A 24,370-nucleotide genomic window follows, 5' to 3' on the forward strand; every position below is an offset into this window, starting at 1 on the left:
CTCTGTGGCCTGGTAAGGCTGCTCCCCGCTCAGGGGGAAGTGATCAAAGAGCAGGCCAGTCAGTTCATGTCAGAGACAGTGAAAAGGTATCTTTTGATTGCTTCCAAGTTTGGGCATCTATATAGAGGAAGGTATGATTGATTGTTTCCAATTTATTTTGGCAAATACTTTACTGTGACTCTTGGATCATGTGAAAGTGTATTTAGTTTTTTAAGAATGTGCCAAGTTTATTTCCAAAGCACCTGTGCTGCAGCTGCACTCAGTATTGTCAACACTCTGGGTTTCAGTCTTCCTGATGGGTCAAAACCATACCTGGATCTATGATTATCAGTTAGGCCTCATTTTCCTAAATAATTTCTTTTTCTTCATATGCATTGGTGTTTTGCCTGCTTCACACATGTCTGTGTGTCGGTGTCATATCTTAGAGTTACAGGCAGTTGTGAGATGCCATGTGGACTCTAGGAAATGAACCCAGGTCCTCTGGGTTAAGAGCATGCAGTGTTCTTAACCATTGAGGCATCCCTCCAGCCCTTTTCCTAAAATTAAAAAAGAAACTGCTGTGACTTGCCTTCATAGAATAACCTTTCTTTTCACAATGAATGGGAAACTGCCAATGCAGATGCCCAGAAGACTGGACAAATGTGGCCTGTTATCTAAGAAAACCTAAGTCCAAGTACTGTGGAAAGCATTGCTTTGTAATTACTCCCAGAAGAAAGGTACCATACCGCCCCTGGGGAACAGAAAAACTGAGCAGGCCTCTCAGTTTCTGCCACACTTTGACCTGAAGAGCACCTTCGCACTTGTGTATCCTCAGATACTAAGACTTCAGCCAGTCATGTTGGTACATACCTGTTAACTACAGCATTCAGAGGCAGAGGTAGGAAGGTAGGAGTGAAGGCTAGTCTCTCAGCTACATAGTGTGAGGCTAGCCTGGATACATGAGACCCTGTCTCAAAAAACAAATATTTAAAGTCATCTCAGAGTGTGGTCTTCAGTTCCACCTTCAGAGACCTCTGTACTCTGCTTCAAAGCTTTACAAAAAGAGTTCATCTCTGCACGGGCTTCTGCTGCCCCACTGCTCCAGGGGGGCATTCCTGCTTGGTGATGTACAGTCAGGGGCTGTGTCCACTCCCAGGTTCAAACCTAGTGTAGCCTGGCATAGACCTTCTGAAATGGGGTTTCTCCATTTCTGTAGATTCCTCCCCAACAGACTCGCTCTTTCTGACAGTAATTCTGTGGTAGACAAACTCCCAAGACTGACCTCCCTTCTTGAACTCATTCTCCTATTACCTTCCATAACAGCACACTGGCTTTCCCCTTAAATACCCGTTCCCTTCAGTCTCTACCTTCACCTTAACTTTAAGAAGCCCCCTCAGCCTGCGCTCTCCAGCTGTCAGAAAATCCAGACTCTTCCAGCACTGTGGCTCTCACCCTCCCTGATGTCGCAAGCCTTTAATGTAGATCTTCATGGTGTGGGGACTCCCAACGATAAAGTTATTTCTGTTGCTATTTCATAGCTGTAATACTGCTACTGTTATGAATCATAATGTAAGCATCTCATATGTGGGATATCTGATACGTGACACCCCTCCCCCCCACAAAAAAAAAAAGGATCTTGACCCACAGGTTGAGAGCCAGTGCTCTAGCAGAACCTTCAAATAGACTTTGTTCCTTAATTCAGGTTATTTAGGTATCTAGTAAGACATCATTGGGTTATCTCAAAGACAGACATACCTAAAAACAGACTTGAAAGTCCTTGGTCCTAGTCACCCATCTTCTGGACTTCAGTCCAGAAGGAGCATCTGCCTCCCCTATACAGTCTCTTCTCATCTGCCACCTACAAATAGACCTCCTTTCTGCTGACTTAGCTCCTGGGTTCTAGAGACCAATTAATTTAGTCTTTACCACCCTCTATGCTATGTAGAGGTGAGTTTTTCCATTGCTGCAAAGCAGATCTGCTACATCTGGTACTGTGCTTGCCTTGAGTGGTTAAGAGTTCAGAAGAGGATCTCTGCACAGTCTGCCCAGTCAGGCCTAGCCATAGTATCAAAACTCCACACTGGTTTGATAGTATGTCAGGCGTCTAGCTGCCAGTTTAGGCGAAAACTAGAACTGGCTCAGAGGGGCTGACCTTCTACACTGCTGTGAGGCCACACTACAGCTAAGAACAACATGACTCTGAGGCTTTTAGTTTCAAATGAGGCTTGGAAATAGGTAAAGATAGACAGACAGTGATACTTTTTTTTTTTTTAAATCTTTTAATGTGACCTTTTAGTGATCCATAATCTTTACAAAGGCTGCTAATGGGCCATGAGAGCATCTGTTAGCATTCATCATTGATTATCTTGGTTAAAATTCCCTTGCTAAAAGCTCTTTTTTTTAACAGTACTGGGGATTGAACTCAGGGCCTTGTGCATGCCAAGCAAGCGCTCTAACACTGAGGTATGTCCTCAGTCATTCTACCCACACCTTCTTAAATCCTTGGTGCAGATTTCAGACCAGCCCTTGACTCCTACCACTTATTCTGACATGATATGACTCTAGACTCTGACCTCTGGAGATGAGGACTTGTTTTAGATTCTCTTTGGACACATTCCTGTCTGGGTCTCAACTTAATCTAAAAGAAGTGTTGGGGGTCGGGGGGGACAACCCTATTTAACTAGGTCCTTTTTTTTGTTTGTTTTTTTGTGGTTGTTTTGTTTTGTTTTTGTTTTTGTTTTTTTCGAGACAGCGTTTCTCTGTGTAGCCCTGGCTGTCCTGGACTCACTTTGTAGATCAGGCTGGCCTCAAACTCAGAGATCTGCCTGCTTCTGCCTCCCAGCTAGGATTACAGGCATTCACCACTGTGCCTGGCTTAACTAGGTTCTTAATCTAAGGTTTGTGTTTACAGTGGGGACTGATGTGTTCCCACAGTTCAGTTAGAATAGGGTTTCATCACCACAGGCTATTAAGGAAAGGACCCTTTTCCTTTATCAAGATAACAGTCCCTCACTGAGTGATGGTCTTTGATCATTTGCCTTGCTGACTCTTGGAGCTATACACGTAAGACCTCAAGTCTATCTAGCATGTCTTCTCTCTCGTTCCTGGATGATGGGGCCAGCAAAGGGTTGCATGAGCCTTAGACTCCTCCTGATCCAACACACCCTGGGCTCTGTTTTAATTCTGCAGTGCCAACCCAGGACGAAGAGTGTTGGCTTCCATCTGCCTGGTCATATGACCACCTTCTATATGGTCTCACCTAAGAGACCCCCTACTCCAGGGTCATCCTGTTTTTTTCACGTATGTTGCTATTTTTCTTTCTTTTGTTCTGATGCTTCTTTTGGACTTGTTTCCACAGTGGGCTCGGGCTCTGGCTCCAATGGCAATGATGGTGGCTTTGTGAGCTGGGCTCCTACAGCACCTTGCAAGGAAACAAAACTTGAATTCTCAGTTACTCCATTTCATAAAAAGCCATTTAACAGGGACCTTGGTATCGTCTGAGACTGTCAAGACTATAGTGCATTCTGTACCTAGGAGGGACACCCATAACATAACTGAAGGAATAAAACATTAAGCTTGTGAAAACTAAAGCAAGAATGTGCAACAGCACACACTTAGTCATGCACTTCTAAGCCTAGAAGCTGCTACCCGATAAACAGTCTCCATTGTCACCTACCTCACAGCTGCCCTCGGAAACAAGTGGCAGTTTGCTCGCTCTGGGGACTCTGTCCAGTACTAAACTGGCCATGATGCACAGCGCACTCATGCCTGTGTGCAGTGCGCGCCTCTCTCAACGCTGTGATCTCTGCTGGCAAAGGCGGCTTATCCCCACCAACTCTTCACAGAGCTTTATGTACTCCTACCTGAAGGGAGCTTCCTGTAGGCAGCTGCTGAAGACATCGCCTGTCCTAGAGCTTGATTGGAGCCCAGAGGCTGTGGGGGAGCAGCAGATTTGCTCGCTGAATTGGTCCGTTGCTTTGACTTGGGATCTTTGACTGGCTTGGTCCAGACCAGTGCCTCCCCAACCTGGAGGGCAGCTCCCAACTTCTGAGCCATCTCTACCATCTTGTGCCCACATGGGAAGAAAAAAAAGCTGTTGACAAGACCAGAAGAGCCAAGCCAGCCTTCTTGGGCCTTTCACCAAAGGGCACTGACTGAGCCATTGCCTGATGTAACAGCAGTTGATGGAGGAAGTGCTTAAACAAGGAAATCATTCAAGTGTTCTCATGCCTGGCTAAGGGAATCATTCTCCAGTGAGAGTACAGGTTGCCTACTGGACACCAAGGGCGGACCTTACAAGATCTCTAAAATGCAATAATTTAAATTTGATGCATCACTAGCCAAACTATCCGTTGCTGATAAGCTGTATGAGTGAAAACATAACGCAGTAAGTCTGAACTATTTTGTCTAGCAAAGTTTGTCTCAGACTATAAGTAACTGGTGAGTTCATGCCGTAATCAGCATGAAACACAGAGAAACATGAGCTTATAGTACCTTTCATCTGTTAACAACTTGCTTATTAATGTATAGAAGCTAATTTAAGACATACCTCAGAGTCAAATTCCAAAGGACTGTTGTCCTTGAGAAAGCTGACCTTCTTCTCCATCTCCTGGTACTGGGCCAGGGCACCCTTCTTCTCACCCTGGTTATACAGCAGCACAGCATAGTTCAGGTTTACTAAAGGGTTACACCTGTGGCAGAGAGGGACTGCCTGACACTGGGGCTCTGTAATAATTTAGTCATTTGAAGATCTTTCTCATATGAAATCCAAACAAAAATGACTAAGTGTTGGTTGTTCCCATCATACAACAAAATGTGACCCACGGAGCAGAGTCAAGGAGCCGTCTAAGCAGCAAAGCAGGACAAAGGTAAGGCACCAACAAAGCCACATGAGAAGGGCTGAGCAAGAAATCCCAATGCTGGTCAAATAACCTCCCCCCACACCCCAAGAATATATATTTACCTTTGATGAAGCTGAACCCCGCTAATCTAGTTAGCTACAGCTTATGAGCAACTCAAGCCAGAGTGTTGCCAGCTCTTGACTTTCTTGATTACTAAGCTCAGAAGTGGAAGTATTTCTCAGGCTTTTAATTCTTGTCAAGCTCTGCTTGCTTAGGAGCCACATTTACGTGACACAGTAGCCTAGATGATTCAGGCAGCATTGATCCTAAGGCACACTTTGGTAATAACACCCCCTGACCCTTTCCCACAGAACAGAATGCGTACTTATCCAGACGAACAGCTTCGGCATAAGCTCTTTTGGCATTTTCTGTATCTTCCAGGTTGGTCAGAGCCACTGTCAGAGAAAGTCAGGAGAGCTCATTTTAGATAGAAAAAATATATATATCTTAGACCACTCTCAAAATGAAGTCTCTTTCATCCTTCAGCTTCGATGCCTCACCGCATAAATTGGCTGCAGAGTGTCGTGTGTCCTGCTTTTCCACTGACTTTCTGCTATTTTCCCTTGTTCAAGCCCAAACCAAGTTTTCCATTTTCTCTGGTGACACTGTCACCACCTGCCTCCATCTCACACTGCTAACAGGACGTACAAACTGACACATCACTGTTCTACCCAAAAATGCTCACTTGTTCCTCATCATCTATAACCATGACTCTTAAAACTTTTAGCAAGCCACAGAACATTCCCCTCCTTTTTTCAAAATTGGGATTTCTTGAAAGCCTAATATATAAAACCTAAAAACAGCTACTCTGAAAGTCATGGTAACTCCACCTCCTGCAGCCAAAAAGGCAACTATGAGAACTAGGAATACAGAAGGACTCTGTGTCATTCCACAGTCACACACTTACATTGCCACTGAAGTCTAGTTTGTCCTTCAGGACCTTGTGCAGGCCTGGCTCTGCTTTGTCAGATGAGAACTGATGTGTCTGCCCTAACGTAAGCAGTGAGGCACTCTTACCTTACAGGAAGGCTCTAAGCTTCTCCAGAAACTTGAGCTAGCTTTGCATTCTGGTGCTCTCCAAATAACCACCATTTAGTTGCTTTTGACCTTTCTCTCATAAATTGAAAATACCACAGGAATGACCAAAAGACAGAAGACCAATGAAGACATAGACACACACCAGAAGACCACTACCAAGGAAGACGTAGAGACACACCAGGAGACCAATGAAGACAGACAGCTCTAAGTCTGTTTTGTGGAGAAAGTATTCCCTAGAAGGAATAGCTAGCTTGTTGTGTTTCTTTCTTTTTAAATAGTGTCAGTCTTACTAATGTAGCTCAGGCTGGCCTCAACCTTCCTACCTCTACTTCAAAAGCAGGATTATAGACATGATCCACCTCTTCCCTGCTTAATTTTATTTTGTATAGCATAAATGGAATTTGGGAATAGAATGATATTCTAACCAAAGGCCAGTTACATTAACAAAAATAAAAATGGGTCAATGGGATGGCTCAATGAGTAAGGATGTTTGATGGCCTGAGCTGGATCCCTGGAACCACATAATGGAAAGAGAGAAACTTCTCCCTTAAGTTGTCCTCTGACCTCCGTATGTGCACTGTGGTAACAAACCCAAAGGTTTCATGTTCACTGTGTTTGCTCGTAATCCTCACATCAGCCACGAGTACATACAATCATAGAGGGGCAGAACTCCATGTTATGCCCAGGTTCTTAATTATGCTATCGCGCTCAGATCAACCAGGTGCAGCAAATATGGGGGCTCAGGGGGAGAGAACTTGCCTAGCTACATGCAGGGCCCAGGGGTCAATATCTAGCAGAGACACACACATACACACACACCAAAAAACAGGAAAAAAAAAAAAAAGAACTTAAGAGGGGTACTGTGTGGGGCTGGAGGGATGGTGCAATGGTTAAGATTAAGAGCACTTGCTGCTCTTGCAGAAGACGTAAGTTTGGTGCTGAAAATATCCATACCAGATAGCTCACAACTGTCTGTATCTCTAGTTTCAAAGAAACCAGTGCCCTTTTCTGGACACACATGTGCATAAACCTACCCACAGACACATACATATATACATAACTCAAAATAAATTTAAAAAAAGCTAAGTGTGGTGGCGCACACCTTTAATCCCAGCACTCCAGAGGCAGGCAGTTTCTGAGTTCAAAGAACTTGCACAGTAAGTTCCAGGCCAGCAAGGACCAAATAATGAGACCCTGTGTCCAAAAAAATAAAAATGAACTGTGGACATGAATGATCTTGATTGGACCTGTTAAAATTCTTAAGTTCAAATCTCTCTTTAGGGCATTTAGCTACTAACCTATGATCCTAACTGGCTTTTCCATCAGTATAACTTACAAGAATGGATTTCTAGCCAGGTGTGGTGGCACATGCCTTTAATCCCAGCAGAGGCAGAGGCAGGTTGATCTCTGAGTTGGATAGCCAAGACTACACAGAGAAACCCTGTCTTGAAAACAAAACAAAAAGGGTTTCTATATAAATGTCCCTTACCAGCCAAAAGCATGTAGAGTTCCCCCATCTTTGGCTGGAAGTTGATGGCTGCACTGAGGAAATGGAATGCTGATGCATACTGCTGCATAGTCAAATGGACAAGGCCCAGATTGTACAGAATCTTCCAATCGAAGGGAGCCAAATAATTGGCTCGTTTTAGACAGCTGATCGCCTGCAGAGACAGGGGCACTCAACCCAGGGCAAGGCGGGCTCAGCAGACCCATTAACCAACCATGTGGATGAGTGTGAACAGGGCTGTAAGGACACTTACTGCCACGTATTTCTTCTTGCCGAAGAAACACATTCCAATGTTATTCCAAAGTGGAGGACTTTCTGGAAAAGCACAAGCTACAACTCTGTATTTGGTAAGGGCAACATCAAAGTCCCCATGGGTCTGCATCATGCTGCCTGCTGCCAAGATGGCCTGAAACGTAATGCATGTAAAGTTAGTAACTCAGTCATCAAGAAGCCATGGCTGTGAGACGGTCTCCTGAATGCACATAGTTAGCCCACTGGCATAGACATGACAGAGAAACTTCTTCCAGGTAACTAATATACCCAAACTACTAGGTCAAGGACTGCTAAGGAATGTTTCTGGAGTCATACGGCATAAAAACAAAAACAGAAAAATGTCACTGGATGCACTAGCTCCTTTTGTTTCCTACTTGTAGCTAAGGAACTTAGTATTCTGAAACTGCTGCCTTTTGTCTGCACTGCTTTGTACACTAGCTGTACTGACACCTCTCATATACTTGACTGTGGATACGAAATACCCATCTCTTTCTGGCTCAGGATGCAGTGAGTTGGCTGCCATTTTTATCAGTCCAGCACTATTATTTCTTGAAGGTACTGAGGTGGGGAGACAGCAGAGCCTGGCTACTGCCTTCCTAAATGACCGAGTTTGTGTCTAAACAGCCCTATCTGGTTGCACCTCCCTCAGTAATATTCATTCACTTGATTTTCCCACCTCTGAGTCATATCTAGAAATTATAATTTCAGGTTCACTAAGATCAAGAATCCTTAAACAACTGTTGTGGAAGCTGGGCTAAATTCTCAAGTAACACATAAACTCTAATGGCACCCTGACCGCCTTCAGCAAAGATTCACAGGCCTGTTACCATAAAGATACTCCTTGTGAAGAAGCTGAGCATCAACGCTTTACAACAGTTTCAATAAGAACTTTTAAAAGTAAGAATTATAAATAAAAGGTGATTTCTCAGACACGGGGTGTACCTCATGGTAGATTACTTGCCTGACACACACAAAGCTCTGGTTTTGTTCTCCAGCACTAGCATATAGATACAAAGTTAACTTCTTGGGTATTTAAAATGAGAAAGCCATCCCATTTCTAGGGTCGGGTCAGCTCTAGGGGTCACGGGACCATCTGTAGGAAGGCTCTGTAGTTCCATAGCCTGAAATACCTTGTAGTTGGCAGGGTCATAAGTCAGTGCATTCCCAAGATGTTCAAATGCCTTCTGGTAAACACCAAGCTTGAAAGAAAGCAAAGCAAAGAATTTACCTCAGCAGGGACAGATGTCAGCTCAGGAGTTTGGTACAGCTCAGAGTTGTACCCTGGTGGAGACATGCGGTCACTTGTGACTTCTTCTGACCCCACTCCACTGCAGCCCAGAATAGTAACAACAACAGAAATAAAGCGGGCATACCAGATAAAACCCAGTCGCCATGCTTGTGGTTTTCTTATTCTGTTCCTTCTTCTCCAGATAAGATCAAAGTATCTTCTGCCAAAAACCATCTTAGAAACACCCATGCTAATCAATATTAATACCTCCTGGCAAGGAGACTGTGGTAATTAGCTTCATGTCCCTTTGGGCCTGCTCAGAAGCCAAAGCCCAGAGGACCCAGAGTTAAACTCTTGGTTCTTCTTATCTTAAAGCAATAGTTACAAGAGGCACATCAGAGAGACTGTAGGGTGAGCAGCTCCAGCTCAGATCTGGAGCAGGTACTCAGGCAAACAGAAGTGGCCAGTGTAAGTATCTCACTCACATTTAGCAATGTGAAGGGAAGGGGAGGTTTCCTCTCTAAAAATATACCCCTCGCTCCTCTCTTGTACAGGGACCTTGGCTAGCAAGATGAACCACAGAAATAGTCTTGGCCCCAAAGCCCACAAAATGGTACAATGTACTGGGTCTTTTCTTTCCCCCAACAATAAGATAACAGCCCCAGACAGCAGTTTCATATATACATATATATATATATATATATATTCTTTCCCTATTGCATAAAAATTGCTATTACACTAAGGGTGAAACAGAATTATGACTTTAGTGCAAATGTTAACTCCTTTAGCAATGAGTATATAAAACAAACCAAGGTTCATGTACGTACTGTGACTGTTAGTAAAACGCAGCATAGAAAAATGAAGGAAACCATCATAGATACAAACCTAAAGCATTTAACACCAGTGTGTGAACAAACAGTTTTCATTACCTGTAAGTAGAGTAATCCTAAGGTTGTCAGAAGGTCTGTATTTTCTGGCGAGAACCTGTAACACAGAGATGCTCGCAAGGAAACCATGGTTATGAGACACTAGACTCCAGAGCCATCTGCTCCATTGCCAGCACCTGGGGCCCTTTATTAAACCTTTTTCTTTCCCATGTGAACTTCTAAGTTTGACAATTTCCTTCAAAAGTGAATGATCTCAATCCTGGCAACAGGAAAGATCTTCTCAGTAGAAGGAAATGGGGCTTAAAATCCAGACTCCTTTTTCAGAGCCTTTCATTGAACCAACAGCAAACTTAAAAAAGAACTGTGTGGGATGATTCATCACATTGAAAATAACGAAAACTTAAGCCAAGTCAGTCAGGACAGTCAGTCAGTCAGTCAGTCAGTCAAAGTGTTGAGAACTCACTGCCAATTTCCCTGTGCTTATAAAGGTAGGCAGCCTACTTCCTGTGTCATGGAGGATCTCAGGGCCCTGATGCTATGTGCTCCAAATTAAACAAAGTGCCATACTAAATTTCCAAACTAAACAAAAGAAAGAAGGCACATATCAGCCCTTGGAAAGACTTAGATACTGGGTTTTGGGAATAAACACTGGCCTATACGTTAGCTGCCTTCTCAGTCTCTCGCTTATACCTGTCGTTGTCCAAAAGCCAAAGCAACACAGGTAAAACCATCTGAACACAGGATCAGTTTCACCAGTAACACATCAAAGAGCAAGGAGCTGCCTCGTGATTGTAAGGAATGAAGGAGGATGCTTGTTACCTGTAGGCAGTCTAGACCCTGCAGAGCCAAAGCCCAGCTTATGCCTGAGCTGGCAAACAACTCTGTCACTGCAATTGAGAATTTGCCTCTCTCTCTTCTATAGTAGATATCCTCTGTGATAATGTCCCTTTCCAAACCACAATGGGAACTTGGGCTTCCCACTCTTCCTGTTTTCATCAGCATCTGTTCCCCCGCCAACAAAGCTGCAGATCGCAAACCTACCTTCTCAGGCGCTCAGCGTCCTGTCTTCTTCTTTGGGAAGCTGAGTGCCTCCAGTCCGAGTGGCCACTGTCAGCACACCCTCATCGGAGCTCATGTGCACTAACTCAAATGCCACCTTGTACAGGACAAGGGTCAGGGACAGGCCTACTCTTCAGCATTACAAGCCGTTCCATGGCTCCTTCCTTCCTATCCATATAACCCTGACCTTTTGATGATAGAAGTTGCTGTAGCTTACCAAACCCAAGAGATTTTTCTGTCACAAAATGTGATTAAAGAAAATGCAGAAAGCAGTGCTGTGATGCTATAGCCAGGAAATTCAGCTGAGGATGAAGTTAAATGACCAGCATGTTCAGAATCTTAGTTCATGAGTCACTCATATTCTACTCCATGATCAATCGAACAAGCCAGGTATTGAGGCAGGTAGATCTCTTTAAGTTCCTGGCCAACCTGGTCTACGTAGGGAGTTTGAGGCAGGCAAAGCTATACACTGAGACCCTGTCTCAAAATAAGTTAAGTAAATGAAACATGATACTGCACATACACAAAAATCCCATGTATCCCTAGAAAGGAAACTTGGAACAGTATCATGGGAAATTCAGTCATCCATTATCAACAGGTTACACTACCCTAATGATATCTTTTAAACAAAGAGCAACAACAAAACTCAAGATTTTGGGACTGGATTGCAGCTCAGTTAAGCATGGGTAAGGTTCTATCCCCATCATAAGAAATGAAATAACAGTAACACAGGGTATATGGCCCTAAAGATGATAAAACCAGATGTCTGTTACTGAGCTAGGAGATTTCTGTCCCTAACATGACCTCCAGGAACAGAGGACCTGCTTGCTGTACAGTATTAAACTAGAAGACCGCACTGCCCAACTGTTGCTGAGTGCACGCCTGCCCACTGCCCTTGCAGCTATGTTCTCCTGCCCACTTTCAAACCATAGACTATAAGCAGCCAGTATGTGTACAGTTTTAGGGTTATTAAAACGAGAGATGCTAACTCCATACTTAGCTTCCAGCATCATCATCCTTCAGTATGGCTTGAAACACATTTTATGGCTGGTTACTCAGCTTTGATCATGCAGGCATAAGAAAAGCAGCTAAGGAACCTAACTTGCCAGCGTTTGACCTGTGAAGCAGCTAGCCTAGGACAGACACTGAAGAGAGAAAACACTAGTTCCCTTTCTGTTTCCTTGCTTTCTTCCTTGCTTCCAGCAGGTGTGTCAGGGTGTGGCCCCTGCTGTATACATTCCAGCAAAACTGTGAATGTGTCCCAACATATAATGGCAGTCTTACAGAAAACATTATGGGACTTCGTATGTGTGTACAAGTTCTTGTTACTCAATTGTGCGATTCTTAAACCTGAACTCTGTAGGGGTAACTCCATGCTGCAATGTTAAAGGCAGACATGCTATTAAGGTCCAAGAGAAAGAGACACTTACTCCACTGCTTTCTTGTAGGTCTCGATGGCTTTCTCCAAGTCTCCCTGTAGTAGGTGGATCTTCCCCAGCATCATGTAAGTCAGGTCATGCTTGTTGAGCTGGAGGGCGCTGTGCAATTGGTCTCGTGCCTAAGTGAAGTTTAATAGAGTAAGAATAACAAGCCAGTGCCAGTTCTATGTTGACTGTGAAGACAGAGCTTTGATGTACTGATGCCGGAGCATCATGTCTCAGAAAGTAGTTTTCACGACCTGAAGACCAAGCATAGTCTAGCTGGCCCTGCTGAGTTCATGATCAACCTTCTGAATGTTTTCTGTTTGACATTTACACCCATGAGTTAAACTTCCTAACTCCAAAAGGGCATCACAGTACAGTTAGTACAGTATAGAATGCCATACCAAACTTGACCCCACCTACACTTCCGACGACCTGCACAGCCTTTGCCAGGCTGGGCCTGTTTTCCTCAACAAAATGCACACAAATGAACACAAAAGTTGTTCTTATTTATTCATTCAAAAAGTACTTACTGAGTGCCTGCTGATCTAGATGCCTGGTATACTACAGTTAATAAGAAAATAAGGTTAGGGCTATGCCTGCCTTGTGGAGGCCCTGAGTTCAGCCCCCAACACCACACAACAAAGAGCAAACGTAAATAACTTTTTGATCTGGAAGAACCTACATCTTAGTAGATGAACAAAAAGATTTTTGTTCATTTATCGACTCAATGAGAGCTTCTATAAATGCCAGGTCTTGTATTTGTTCAGCCTGTTGAGTTTTATAATGAATTTAAATATAACTGTCCGCCTCAGTAGAGGTTCAAAGATTAATCCTGCCTCTCCCTTGTACCTGGTCAAAATATTCTCTGAAGAGAAAAATTTAATCATCTATGCAAAAATAGATTCATCAAGAAAACTTACATGTTCCACTGAATACAAAAGTGGAATGTTTTATTTATGTCTTACAAAAAATAATTCTTATACTTCAATTGCTAATATGCAGATATTTTTTCATATCCCTGAGAGATTGGTTAGGTTATACCATGATCTTGAAAAGATGACAAAGTTAGCCTTGTTGGTAGCAGCAAAAGAAAGGAGAACAAAGATGCACAGTCACTAGGGTCTAAAGGAACTCCCTAATCACCAGCACTACCTTTAGGGACTCTCAAATTCATCTGTTCCTCAGTTAAGACATGTATCTTGGACTGGAGAAATGGCTCAGCATTTAGGAACACTGGCTTCTCTTACAGAGGGCCCAGGTTCAATTCCCAAAACTCAGTTGGTGGCTCACAGTCATCTGTCATTCCAATTCCAGAGGACTGATGCCCTGGCCTCCAAAGGGACCAGGCACACACATGGCGCACAGATATACGCGCAGGCAAAACACTCACACACAGAGTAAAATAAAAAATGTCAAAGTTTTAATTAAAAAACCAAAATCCAAAACAAACAACAACAACAAAACAGCCCGGGTGGGGTAGCCCACGCCTATAATCCCAGCACTCAGGAGGCAGAGGCAGGGAAATCTCTGTGAGTTCAAGGCCAGCCTGGTTTATAGAGAAGATTCCAGGACAGCCAAGGCTACACAGAGAAACACTGCTTCGAACACCCCCACACACACCCAAAAGAAAAAAACAAAACTAGGTATCTATTTCTTAATTTGAGCACCAAGATAAGCTTAACATTCTTTGTCTGATATCAGTCTTAAGAGCACAGAGTTCAGAGTGAACTCACTCCACCCTGAAAATTCACCTCAGAAAAAAAACTCTCATTATGAAACAAAATTCAATCCACTTAAATTCATTTTCACTGACCTTAAAAGCAAAACTAAAGGCCAGGCATGTGGCTCACCCCTTTAATCCAGCACTCAGGAGGCAGAGGCAAGTAGATCTCTGAGTTCAAGGCCAGCCTGATCTACTCAAAGAGTGAGTTCCAGGATAACTAAGGCTACACAGAGAAACTCTGTCTCAAAATAAACAAAACAAAAAGGAAAAACCAGTGTTTTTGTCAGTGTGTGTGTGTGGGGGGGGGTTGTTTGTTGTTTTGTTTTTGTTGTTTTTCTTTGAAACAGTGTCTCACAAGTCCCAGGCTAGTCTCAAACTCAGATTCTTCTGCCCTTAGCTTCTTGATTGAAGAAATTTCAGGAGTGTGTGCCATAATGACCTGCGAAGGTCCACTTTTTGATCTGTGTCATAGCAGACATTTGTTTCTATACTAAACTCACACCCCATTTTAAATCAAAAGTAGGAAAACAATGAGTAATGACAAGTATTAACACAACAGTAACTATGAAAGGCAATTTTTACTCCCCAAGCTCTGCTGAGGGTAGAGCCAAGACACAGTGGACAGAGGCTCTGTGACAATGTACCGCAGTGAATTCCAGTCAGCCACCATCATTTCTCTGATTACCTTGTCGAACTGCTTTAGGTAAGTGTAACACACTCCCAGGTTATGGCAGATCTCCTACACACAAAACAAAGGAGAGCAGTTAGGCGTCGATTACTGTACGCACTAGCGCACAGCAGCCTAAAGACGGCAGTGCGGCGAGGTGTCCCCGCCAGCTCTCCGCTCAACTACTAAGGAGAGCCTGTCTTTCTACTTCTGGATCCCTGAGCCTTTTCTGTAGGAATCTGGACAGGAAGGAGCTCGGCCACTTACAATACCACCTTCCTACAAGTGACTGGGTAACCAGTGGTGCCATCTGGGGCCACTGCGATAAATATCTCGAGCTAATCTGCTGAACTCTGCAGCACAAGTCACAGGTCAAATTCATTCTTCTTTGTACAGTTACTTCCTATGGCTCTTCTACGCTATAACCAGAACCACAGAGTTGAGTAGCTATAACAGTGTAAAAAGCTACAATATTATGTAAATACATTTGGTAATTACATACTAAATAGTCCTTTACAAAAAAAAAAAAAAAAAAAGAGTTTACCAACCTCTGACCTGCAGAAAAGAAAGATGAATCAAAAATCCAGTGACTAACTTGGCTGCCAACAACTTTCTAATTCTAGTTCACTATAAAACTAACCTGTATTAGTCTGTATTCTGTACAGAATAATCTGTATTCTGACCTGAGTGTTGTGAAATCTCCTTTGAAATAAATCCGACTTTGGCAGCTTTAGAAAGGAAACCGGGAGGGGGGGGGGGGGCCTGGGGGGGTGGCTCAGCAGTTAAGAGCACTGGCTGCTCTTCCAGAGGACCTGGGTTGAGTGCAAAGCACCCACAGGATAACTTACAAACATATGTAACCTCACTTCCAGGAAATCAGTGTCCTCTTACGGACTCACAAGTACCTCACACATGTAGATGTACAGACATACATGTAGCCAAAGCACCACTATACACAAAATAAAAATAAATCTTTTAAAAATTGTTTTAAACTTACGATACTATCCTACCTGAAAAACAAAAAACTAGTATCTGTTTTATAAACATCTCACATTTAAATTTTTTTTCTCTTAAGCCACAACTGAAATAATGTCTGACTTACCAAGAACAATGCATTCAAATTCAAGCCTGTCCCCAAAATCTGTATGTGTTCCACTTTATCATACTGTAAGAAGTACAAGGACAGATGGGAGAAACAGCACACCTCTTGCCCTTTAATGCTCTGCACATTAACCCCTAACCTCATGAATCACTGTTGTAGGTGATGTTTAAGAACAGAGCATCAACATGGCTTAAACAACCAACAGCACAGGAAGTATGCAAAGGACAACAAAACAAATTATGGTTAAATCCTATCTCTTACGAGGAGTGTCCAGAGACATCCTCCAAGGCAGCAGACACTACAGAAAGAGCTCCGGCTATAGTGGGCCATCCTAGACTGCAAGCTGCAATCTACTTCTGTCCCTCCTCACTGTGAGCCTTTTGGCATGTCATTCCATCCAAAGTGTCAGATTTCTCACTTGTCATTAGTGGAAACAGCTGTTTCAGAAGTCAAGACAATGGCATACAGGATTATTATCCCCTTGTTAGAACCAGATTGTGGAATACCATGATGAGTACAAAAAGGAGAGATAAGAAGTTTGCTGTAGCCATTGACCAGGTATCACATAAGACAGTACCTGTCTGGTCATCATCCTAAGTGGGTCATGATACCAAGTAAGCTTTCAACACATGGCACAGCAGACATACCTCAGCTCTCCTTTGCCCAGCCCTCCTGACTCAGCTTCTGCCTTTATTTATTTTTTTGGGGGGAGGGGGGTGTCTGTTCTGCCCTTCCTGAGCTCCATCCTCAACTCACTGCTGACCATCTCAACCAGTTTCATGGTTTCAGTTATTAACTCTGTTTCTGACTCCAAAATGTTCATATACAGCACAAAACATCATGATTTTATATCTAACTATACACTGGACAGATCTCAATTTAGATATACCACCAGACCCTAAAACTTATCATGTCCAAATTTTTCTGAAAGACAAAAAAAAAAAAAAAAAACTAACTATATGTGTGGTTTCACCTTGGTCTCCAATGACTCAGCTTACCTCAGCTCAGCTCTCAGGAGATGCAGGTAGTGGGATGAGGAATCCAAAGCTACTGTCTAATACACAGTTAATTCAAGGCCAGTCTGGGCTAAATGTGACCCTGTCTAGGAAGACAAGGGGCATGATGAAAATAAGAGCCCTCAGTGGGTAAAAGAGCTTGCCAGCAACTCTCGTGACCTACTGATGGAAAGCACCAGCTCCTCTGACCTGTACACTCACTGCATGTAGTGGTTTAAACAGGAGTGGCCGCAAAGTCTCCTGTGTTTGAATGCTTGGACTATAGAGAATGATACTATCAGGAGGTGTGGTCTTACTGGGGGATGTGAGGCTGGGCTTTTCTTTTTTTAATATTTATTTGTTTGTTTGTTTGTTTGTTTGTTTGTTTATTTATTGTGTATGCAGTACTTTGCCTGCATGTGTGCCTACAGGCCACAGTAGGGCACCAGATCGCATTATAGATGGTTGAGAACCACCATGTGGTTCCTGGGAATTGAACTCAGGATCTTTGGAAGAACAGCCAGTGCTCTTAACCTCTGAGCCATCTCTCTAGCCCCTAAGGCTGGGCTTTGAGGTCTCAGATGCTCAAGTTATGCCCACTGTGGCACAGTCTCCCTCTGCTGCCTACATGTCAAGATGTAGAACTCTCAGCTCCTTCTCCAGCACTGTGTCTGCTTGTATGACACCATGCTTGTTACCACGATGATAATGGACTAAATCTCTGAAACTGTAAGCTAGCCCTAAGAGAGTTGCCGTAGTCATGGTGTCTCTTCATAGCAATAGAAACCCTGACCAAAACACTGTAGCATGTGTGTCCTCACCTATATAAAAATACATACAGCACAGACACAAAATAAGAAGACAAGATTTAAAAAAACTTTAAAGTTAATAACCTTCACACCAGAAGGAAAAAACTAACTGAGACTAAAATATACTTTAAAAATGATAATGCTGGCAAGATAGCTCAGGGAAAGTTTCTTGTGGCCAAGTCCAATGACCTGAGTCCAATCCCTGAGACCACATGGTGGAGGGAGAAAAGAAACTCATCCCCACCCTACACACCCTATCAACACACAATAAATAAAATGTTATTAAACTTTTAAGAAATACTGCCCTAAGGACTCTAAGGGAAGTCATGTTATCTTGCTACTATAATAAATGTACTTCTCTCTGACATAGGAAGGTCTCTACAAAAATCAGCCAATGTATAAAAAAAAGAGAGAGAGCAGGAAGAGGAAGTTAATTGTGGAAATATACAAAACTTCAAGACTGAGACACAGAGAAGGTACTACAAGAGAAGGGAAAAAAAAAAAAGCTAGGCATGGTGCTGCATGCCTTTAATCCAGCACTCAGGAGGCAGAGGCAGGCGGATCTCTGTAGATTTGAGGCCAATCTGGTCTACAGAGTGAGTTCCAGGACAGACAGAGCTACATAGGGAGACCCTGTCTCAAATAATCAACTAAATAACATCAACAACAAATTAATTAATTAATTAATTAATAAAGAGGAGAGAGAGACGTACTTAGAAATCAGAATACAAGTACTCATATTAAGGGACTGAATAGGCCACCAGAATATATATAGCTAAAAGCAAAAATAATGATCTGGGAAATAAGACTGAGCAAATGTCCTTGGATATAAATAAAATAACAGAAAATGAGAGGCAGGTTAAAAAGCCACAGAGCTGCTGTGTCTGAGAGCAAGTGTAGCAGACACAGCTGCTCATCCACCAGAGGCCCATTCCTGTTTCCCTTTACAATAGCATTCTACTTTAGTTGCAGATTTCAATGGTGCTTTCAAGCCTTCCTTTCAGAGGCTGTGGCTGAGGAGACACAGCACAGGCTCTGTTGGGGCTTGCTCTGCCTTGTTTGAGTTCCATATCTAAGAATGAAACATTTCTGAGCTGTAGCAGTCACCATTAAACTAACCATGAGTAAATCTCCGCCCTGAAATTCTAGTACCACCAAATGCAAGTCAAAACCAGTGATGTAGGTTTGCACGGGGGGGAAACCCTTAATTTATTTTATGTACACTAGTCTTTTGCCTGCATGTATGTCTGTGGGGGAGTGTCGGATCCTCTGGAACTGGAGGTACAGACAGTTGTGAGCTGCCATGTGGGTGCTGGGAATTGAACCCCTAGTCTTCCGAAAGAGCAGCCAGTGCTCTTAACTGCTGAACCATATCTCCAGCTCCCAACCCTTAATTTGTGATGACATTTAGTCTGCTTCTGTGTAATCATATAATCCCCAATTTACATAAATACATGATAGAAATAGAGAGATAGGGAAAGTGACTATGACCAAACTATGAAAATTTCACAGTGAAACTCATTGTTTTATACAATGAATATATATTAATAAGAGAGGGAAAATAATCAAAAAGCTGCTTCAAGTTTTCATGACCCAAAGAAAGGCAAAAGAAACAGCTGACAGACTGTCAGGCAGTTAGGGAAAAAACAGGCAAAGTACAATGGAAACATGTACTGCGGATGCTTTCAAATTCCAAAGGTGAAACAACCCAACTCCTAAAGCTCCTGGCAATGTTGGGATGATCACAGAAAGAATCAAACCAGTAAAAAACTAAAAGCAACACTAACAGCTGGAAACTACACAACAAGATTTGCAAAGTTATGGAGAAATGCCATGCTCAAAACAGAATCAAAAAGTTTGAGCATCTAAGAATTCTAGCCAAGCGCTGGCAGTGGTTGAGCATACCTTTGTGGAGGCAGAGGCAGGTGGATCTCTCTGAGTTTGAGGCCAAGCCTGGTCTACTTAATGAATCTGAGGCCAGCCAGGGGGCTACACACACAATGATACCTTGTCAAAAAAAAAAAAAAAAAAAGCCATTTGATAAGAAAGAAATTACTTTTCTTACTTACCCAATCTTTCTGGTTAAGTTTAGCTGCTTCATTATATACTTCAGTGGCGGCTTTATGTTTTCCCAGGAGAAATCTATGAAAATACATTTTCTACAATTATGACTTCAAATTTCATCATTTTTGGTTTGTGTTTGAGACAGGTTCTCATGTAACTCAGGCTGGCCTCCTTTGTGTCACAAAGGATGACCTTGAACTTCTAATCCTCACGCCTTCACCTCCAAGTCCTAGGATTACAGGTGTGCACTGCCATACCCAGCTAACCTACACTTCTGTAAGAATAATTCTACAAGTTCACATTGTATCATATTCCACAGAGCTAAAAATTATAGAACCAAGCCGGGTGTGGTGGCGCATGCCTGCAATCCCAGCACTCAGGGAGGAAGAAGCAGGTGAATCTCTGTGAGTTCAAGGCCAGCCTGGTCTATAAAGTGAGTCCAAGACAGCCAAGGCTACACAGAGAAACCCTGTCTCTTAAAAAACAAATTATAGAAGCTTTTTATTAAAAAGTTGAGCTGGTTGTGTGGGAAAGGCAAGGGACACCAGTGCACCCCAAAGCAGAAGTTCTTGAGGCAGGGCTTGCATCAGCAGTTGTTCTAAGGCCTCAGTCTCATCACATACCAATTTTAATGGCATTCTTTCAAGTGATAAGCCATTAAGCATGAGCTGCCATCATTTATCAACATCATCCAATAAATGCATATTCTTTTTCCTCCTGAATCTAAGTTTCTTTCCTTGATCATGAATTTAAAGGAAGAGAGAGAGAAAAAAAATAGAGAGAGAGAACTGGGTTTTATATGAAAGTGGTACAATGCAGGGAGGAACATGGGGATGGCGCTGCACAGAGCACTAGACTCTGAAAAAGTCTATGAAGACTCTAGAAGTGTCTCCGTTTAGGGATGCACAGGCCAGTCACCCAAAATACACAAGCTTACTGTATGCCAAATATTCCAAATACCAATAGAGCAATAGGCTATGAGTTGCCCACTTGATTATAGATGAGTTACAGTACAGTACACTGTGATAAACAGTATTCTCATCCAACTAGAAGGTCCTGAGGTCCTTAACACTAGCTGACTTCCAGATTCATCCATGCTCTTCAAGATGAAGCCCACTGCACTTATTACTCACTGTCCTACTTATCAGACATCTGGCTGCCAGCAACAGGCTTTCCCCAAAATGCACTTCAAGAGAAAGCATTTTATGTGGTCTTCTATAAATGCTCCAGTACTCACAAAGATCTGGCCACCTGCTTGAGATTATCAGCACACTGAGGGCTGAGAACAGCACACGTCTGAAAGAGTTCTAGGGATTCTTGGATATTTCCTTCCAGGCGGAAAATCAGTGCTGCCAAGTAATAGAAAATACAAAAAAAAAAATAAAATAAAAAAATAAGCCATATTTTTGGAAGTAGAGGATGGCATCAGAAAAACCGGAGGAGATAAGATCAGAGAAAGCCTCTGGATAACTCTTTAATCCATTCAGTCACCACCAAATGGGTAGCAAGCAAAATGTTAGTAAGGGAAAACCTGTAATAAGCTAACTTAGACCTACCTATATGGCCCTAGCATCTATACCTAGATAACTGGTCGTTTGCAGATCACAGAAATTCTTCATAAGAATAATATTTTGTTGCTGGGCGTGGTAGTGCATGCTTGTAATCCCAACACTTGGGGAGGCAGAGGCAGGCAGATCTCTGTGAGTTCGAAGCCAGCGGGGTCTATAAAGTGAGTCCACAACAGCCAAGGACACACAGAGAACAGAGAACCCCTGTCTTGAGAAACAATAATAATGATTTGAAGGGCTGGAAATAGCTCAATTTGTTAACGGCATTTGCTGCTCTTGAAAGGAGACTGGGGTTCAGTTCTCAGTATCCATAGATCAGCTCACAACTGTCTATACTCCAGTTCCAGGGCATTCACTGCTCTACTGGCCTCCACAGGCACCAGGCATTCACACAGTACACAGACATACATGCATGCAAAACACTCATACATGTTAAATAATAATTTAAAATATATTAAAAAATATGTTCACCCAATGTCAAGCACCGGTCTCCAGATATATATGCAACACACAAACAGAGCTGTGTTCAAATTTCATAGGACAGTGAACAAGATTTTTGTGAGACATTATTTAAACTTAAGTATTCCCTAAGTTGTTTGGTTGGTTGGTTTTCCAAGATCTAGGTTAAACATATTTTTCCAGTAAGGAAAGAAACCATATATCTTACCTTGGACATAGATAGCATATTCACATAAGCCCTGAGTCTCCTGAAGCTGTTCTTTTATCACAGCCTAAAAGAGAACACCTAAGTTAAGTGTTGGTTAAGTGTTACCAAGAAAACAGCAGAAACAGGCAAGGGGCATACCTAGGACCCTGATAATGACTAATACGGTAGTTTCTTTAAAATTTTTGTTTTCATCTCAACTCTTGAGATTACTTATGAGTTGTTACTAATGAGGTTAGCAATCTAAGGGCTCTAAGGGCTCTCAGGGTATTTCTGTATGTACATCTCTCATTTAGAATACTGAATGGGAATGGTGACACAGGCCTTTAATCCCAGCACTCAGAAGGCAAAGACAGGCAGATCTCTGTGAGTTTGAGGCCAGCCTGTCTACAGGGCTAGTTCCAGGACAGCCAGGATTACAGAGAAACCCTGTCTCAACAACAACAACCTGCTCTTCCAAAAGATAAGGGTTTGATTATCAGCACCCACATGGCAGCTCACAATTTTCTGTAACTCCAGTCCAAGAGAATCTGATGCCCTCTTCTGGCCTCCTAGAGCACTGCTTGATGTGGTGCACAGACATACATGGAGGCAAACACCCATATTCATAAATTTTAATTTTTTGAGACAAGGTTTCTCTGTGTAGCCTTGGCTGTCCTGGACTCGCTTTCTAGACTGCTCTTGAACTCACAGAAATCCGCCTGCCTCTGCCACCCAAGTGCTGGGATTACAGGTGTGTGTCACCACACCCAGCGTAAGTTTTATATTTTTCATTATTTAAAAAAAATAAACCATGCATTGTGGTATGAGCCTACGATTCCAGCACTCAAGAGGTAGAGACAAGAAGATCAGAAATCCAAGGTCATTCCCTACTACCTAGTGAGTCTGGGGCTAACCTGGGCTCCATGAAACCCTGTTTAAACAAAAACAGAATACTGAAGACAAATATGAGAAAATGGCTACAGTGATCCTGAAGTCTAAACCACTGTCTTGGCCAGGCAGAGAGGACACAGTTAGATGCAGTCAGATGTCTCAGAGTTGGGCCAGCCAGAGATAAAGAGTGAGACCCTATCTCAAAAAAATAAACTACTGTCTGGTCCACGACAGAGAAAATGTTCTCAGCTCCTGTTTGAGAGTCAACTAGACAAGCCAGAACAACATGGGAAGATCTCCAAGCACCACTACAGACACTAGGGGTTCTCCTAGAGGAAACCACACGGGCTCTATACTGTGATGGGCTGGGCGTAGGTACTTTCACTGAAAAGGTAGCATCTGGTTCTACATCAGAGAATTAAGGAAAGCTTCCCAAAGTGAAAAGCTTCCAACTGTGTGTTGGCAAAGGGTGGAAGATGCTGAGGTAAACAAGAGGGTTGGAGAGATGAGGACTGAATGTCATACTAAAGGGTTTAAGAGTAGTGAGAAAAATCCTGAAAATAAGTGGGAAGGAACATGGTGCTATTTGCTAAATAGAAACACACTTTGAAGAAACAAAATTAAAGTCAAGGTTGACAGATAAACTATTATTTAAATTAATGAAGTCTAAAGCAGGCAGGTGGAGGGTGCAAATTCACAGTATTAACTGCCACACAGTGCTACAGACACTGCTAGTGTCTACCCAATCTGTCTCCCCTTCCCTCTATCGTTGCAGTCTCTCACCTTGCACGCTTCATAATCCTTCCGAATATAGTGAAGATGGATCAGCCAGTTCTGTTTTTCCACAATCGGAAACTCTGGAGCTAGAAAGCGTATTTGAACAAAACAAAGAACACAATCTGTCCTCATATGTAAGCCAACCATAAGCAATTACAACAGCACATTAAATTCTTTATGGAATTTGGAAATTTATGTGAATATCTTGTTTACTCAATTGTATTTATTTGTTTATTTTGTGGCTTTCCATGTGTACCACAGCACACATGTAGAAGTCATAGGACAACTTGGAGAAGTTGGTTCTCTCCTTTGACCACGTCCTAGGAATTGAATTTGGATCATCAGGCTCAGCAACAAGTGCCTTAGCCCACTAAGGCATCTTGCTGGCCCTTGGACGAATTCTTGGTTGATATATAGTCTTCTTCTAGGCCAGGAGTCAACTGATCCATACAGTATGACTCTACAGGAAGGATAAAATACATACTAGAATGACAATCACAGCATATACTAACCCTACCAATCACCTGGTTATTATGAGGTAACAGATACTGCTTTTCCTAACACACTTTACAAAGCTCCGGTATGTATGAGACAAGGGTATATATATATATATTTTATATATATTTATATGTGTGTGTATATATATATATATTTATATTATGTGTGTGTGTGTGTGTATATATATAAATGAAATTGAAATTGCATACAAACCTTTTCTTGGCCTGGGTTTTTGAGACTCAATGGATGCAGGCACCTGAGTTCTCTGAAATGAGAGAGGTCACCTGTGTTAAAGCCGCCCCATGTACCGTTAACTGAAAGCACGTTCACATGT

General features: G+C 42.6%; 1 protein-coding gene across 2 annotated transcripts in view; it reads right to left on the reverse strand.

Moving 5' to 3' along the window:
* Nucleotides 1–2,227: 2,227 nt before the first annotated feature.
* The window catches only part of Bbs4 (Bardet-Biedl syndrome 4), a 28,614-nt gene continuing 6,471 nt past the window's right edge, over nt 2,228–24,370 (reverse strand). For both annotated transcript variants that reach the window (XM_055622070.1, XM_055622069.1), the window contains 15 exons: nt 24,250–24,301; nt 23,545–23,624; nt 21,892–21,955; nt 20,894–21,005; nt 19,662–19,734; nt 14,705–14,758; nt 12,303–12,430; nt 9,856–9,910; nt 8,829–8,897; nt 7,679–7,831; nt 7,408–7,579; nt 5,206–5,275; nt 4,529–4,670; nt 3,843–4,044; nt 2,228–3,400 (listed from right to left, as the gene is read on the reverse strand). In XM_055622070.1, the coding sequence (XP_055478045.1) occupies nt 3,288–3,400; nt 3,843–4,044; nt 4,529–4,670; nt 5,206–5,275; nt 7,408–7,579; nt 7,679–7,831; nt 8,829–8,897; nt 9,856–9,910; nt 12,303–12,430; nt 14,705–14,758; nt 19,662–19,734; nt 20,894–21,005; nt 21,892–21,955; nt 23,545–23,624; nt 24,250–24,301 (1,539 nt within the window). In that variant the 3' untranslated portion in view covers nt 2,228–3,287. The remainder of the gene's footprint in view (nt 3,401–3,842; nt 4,045–4,528; nt 4,671–5,205; nt 5,276–7,407; nt 7,580–7,678; nt 7,832–8,828; nt 8,898–9,855; nt 9,911–12,302; nt 12,431–14,704; nt 14,759–19,661; nt 19,735–20,893; nt 21,006–21,891; nt 21,956–23,544; nt 23,625–24,249; nt 24,302–24,370) is intronic.

The sequence above is a fragment of the Psammomys obesus genome, unplaced genomic scaffold, assembly GCF_907164565.1.
Source record: "Psammomys obesus unplaced genomic scaffold, mPsaObe1.curated_primary_1811, whole genome shotgun sequence".
Lineage (NCBI taxonomy): Eukaryota > Metazoa > Chordata > Mammalia > Rodentia > Muridae > Psammomys > Psammomys obesus.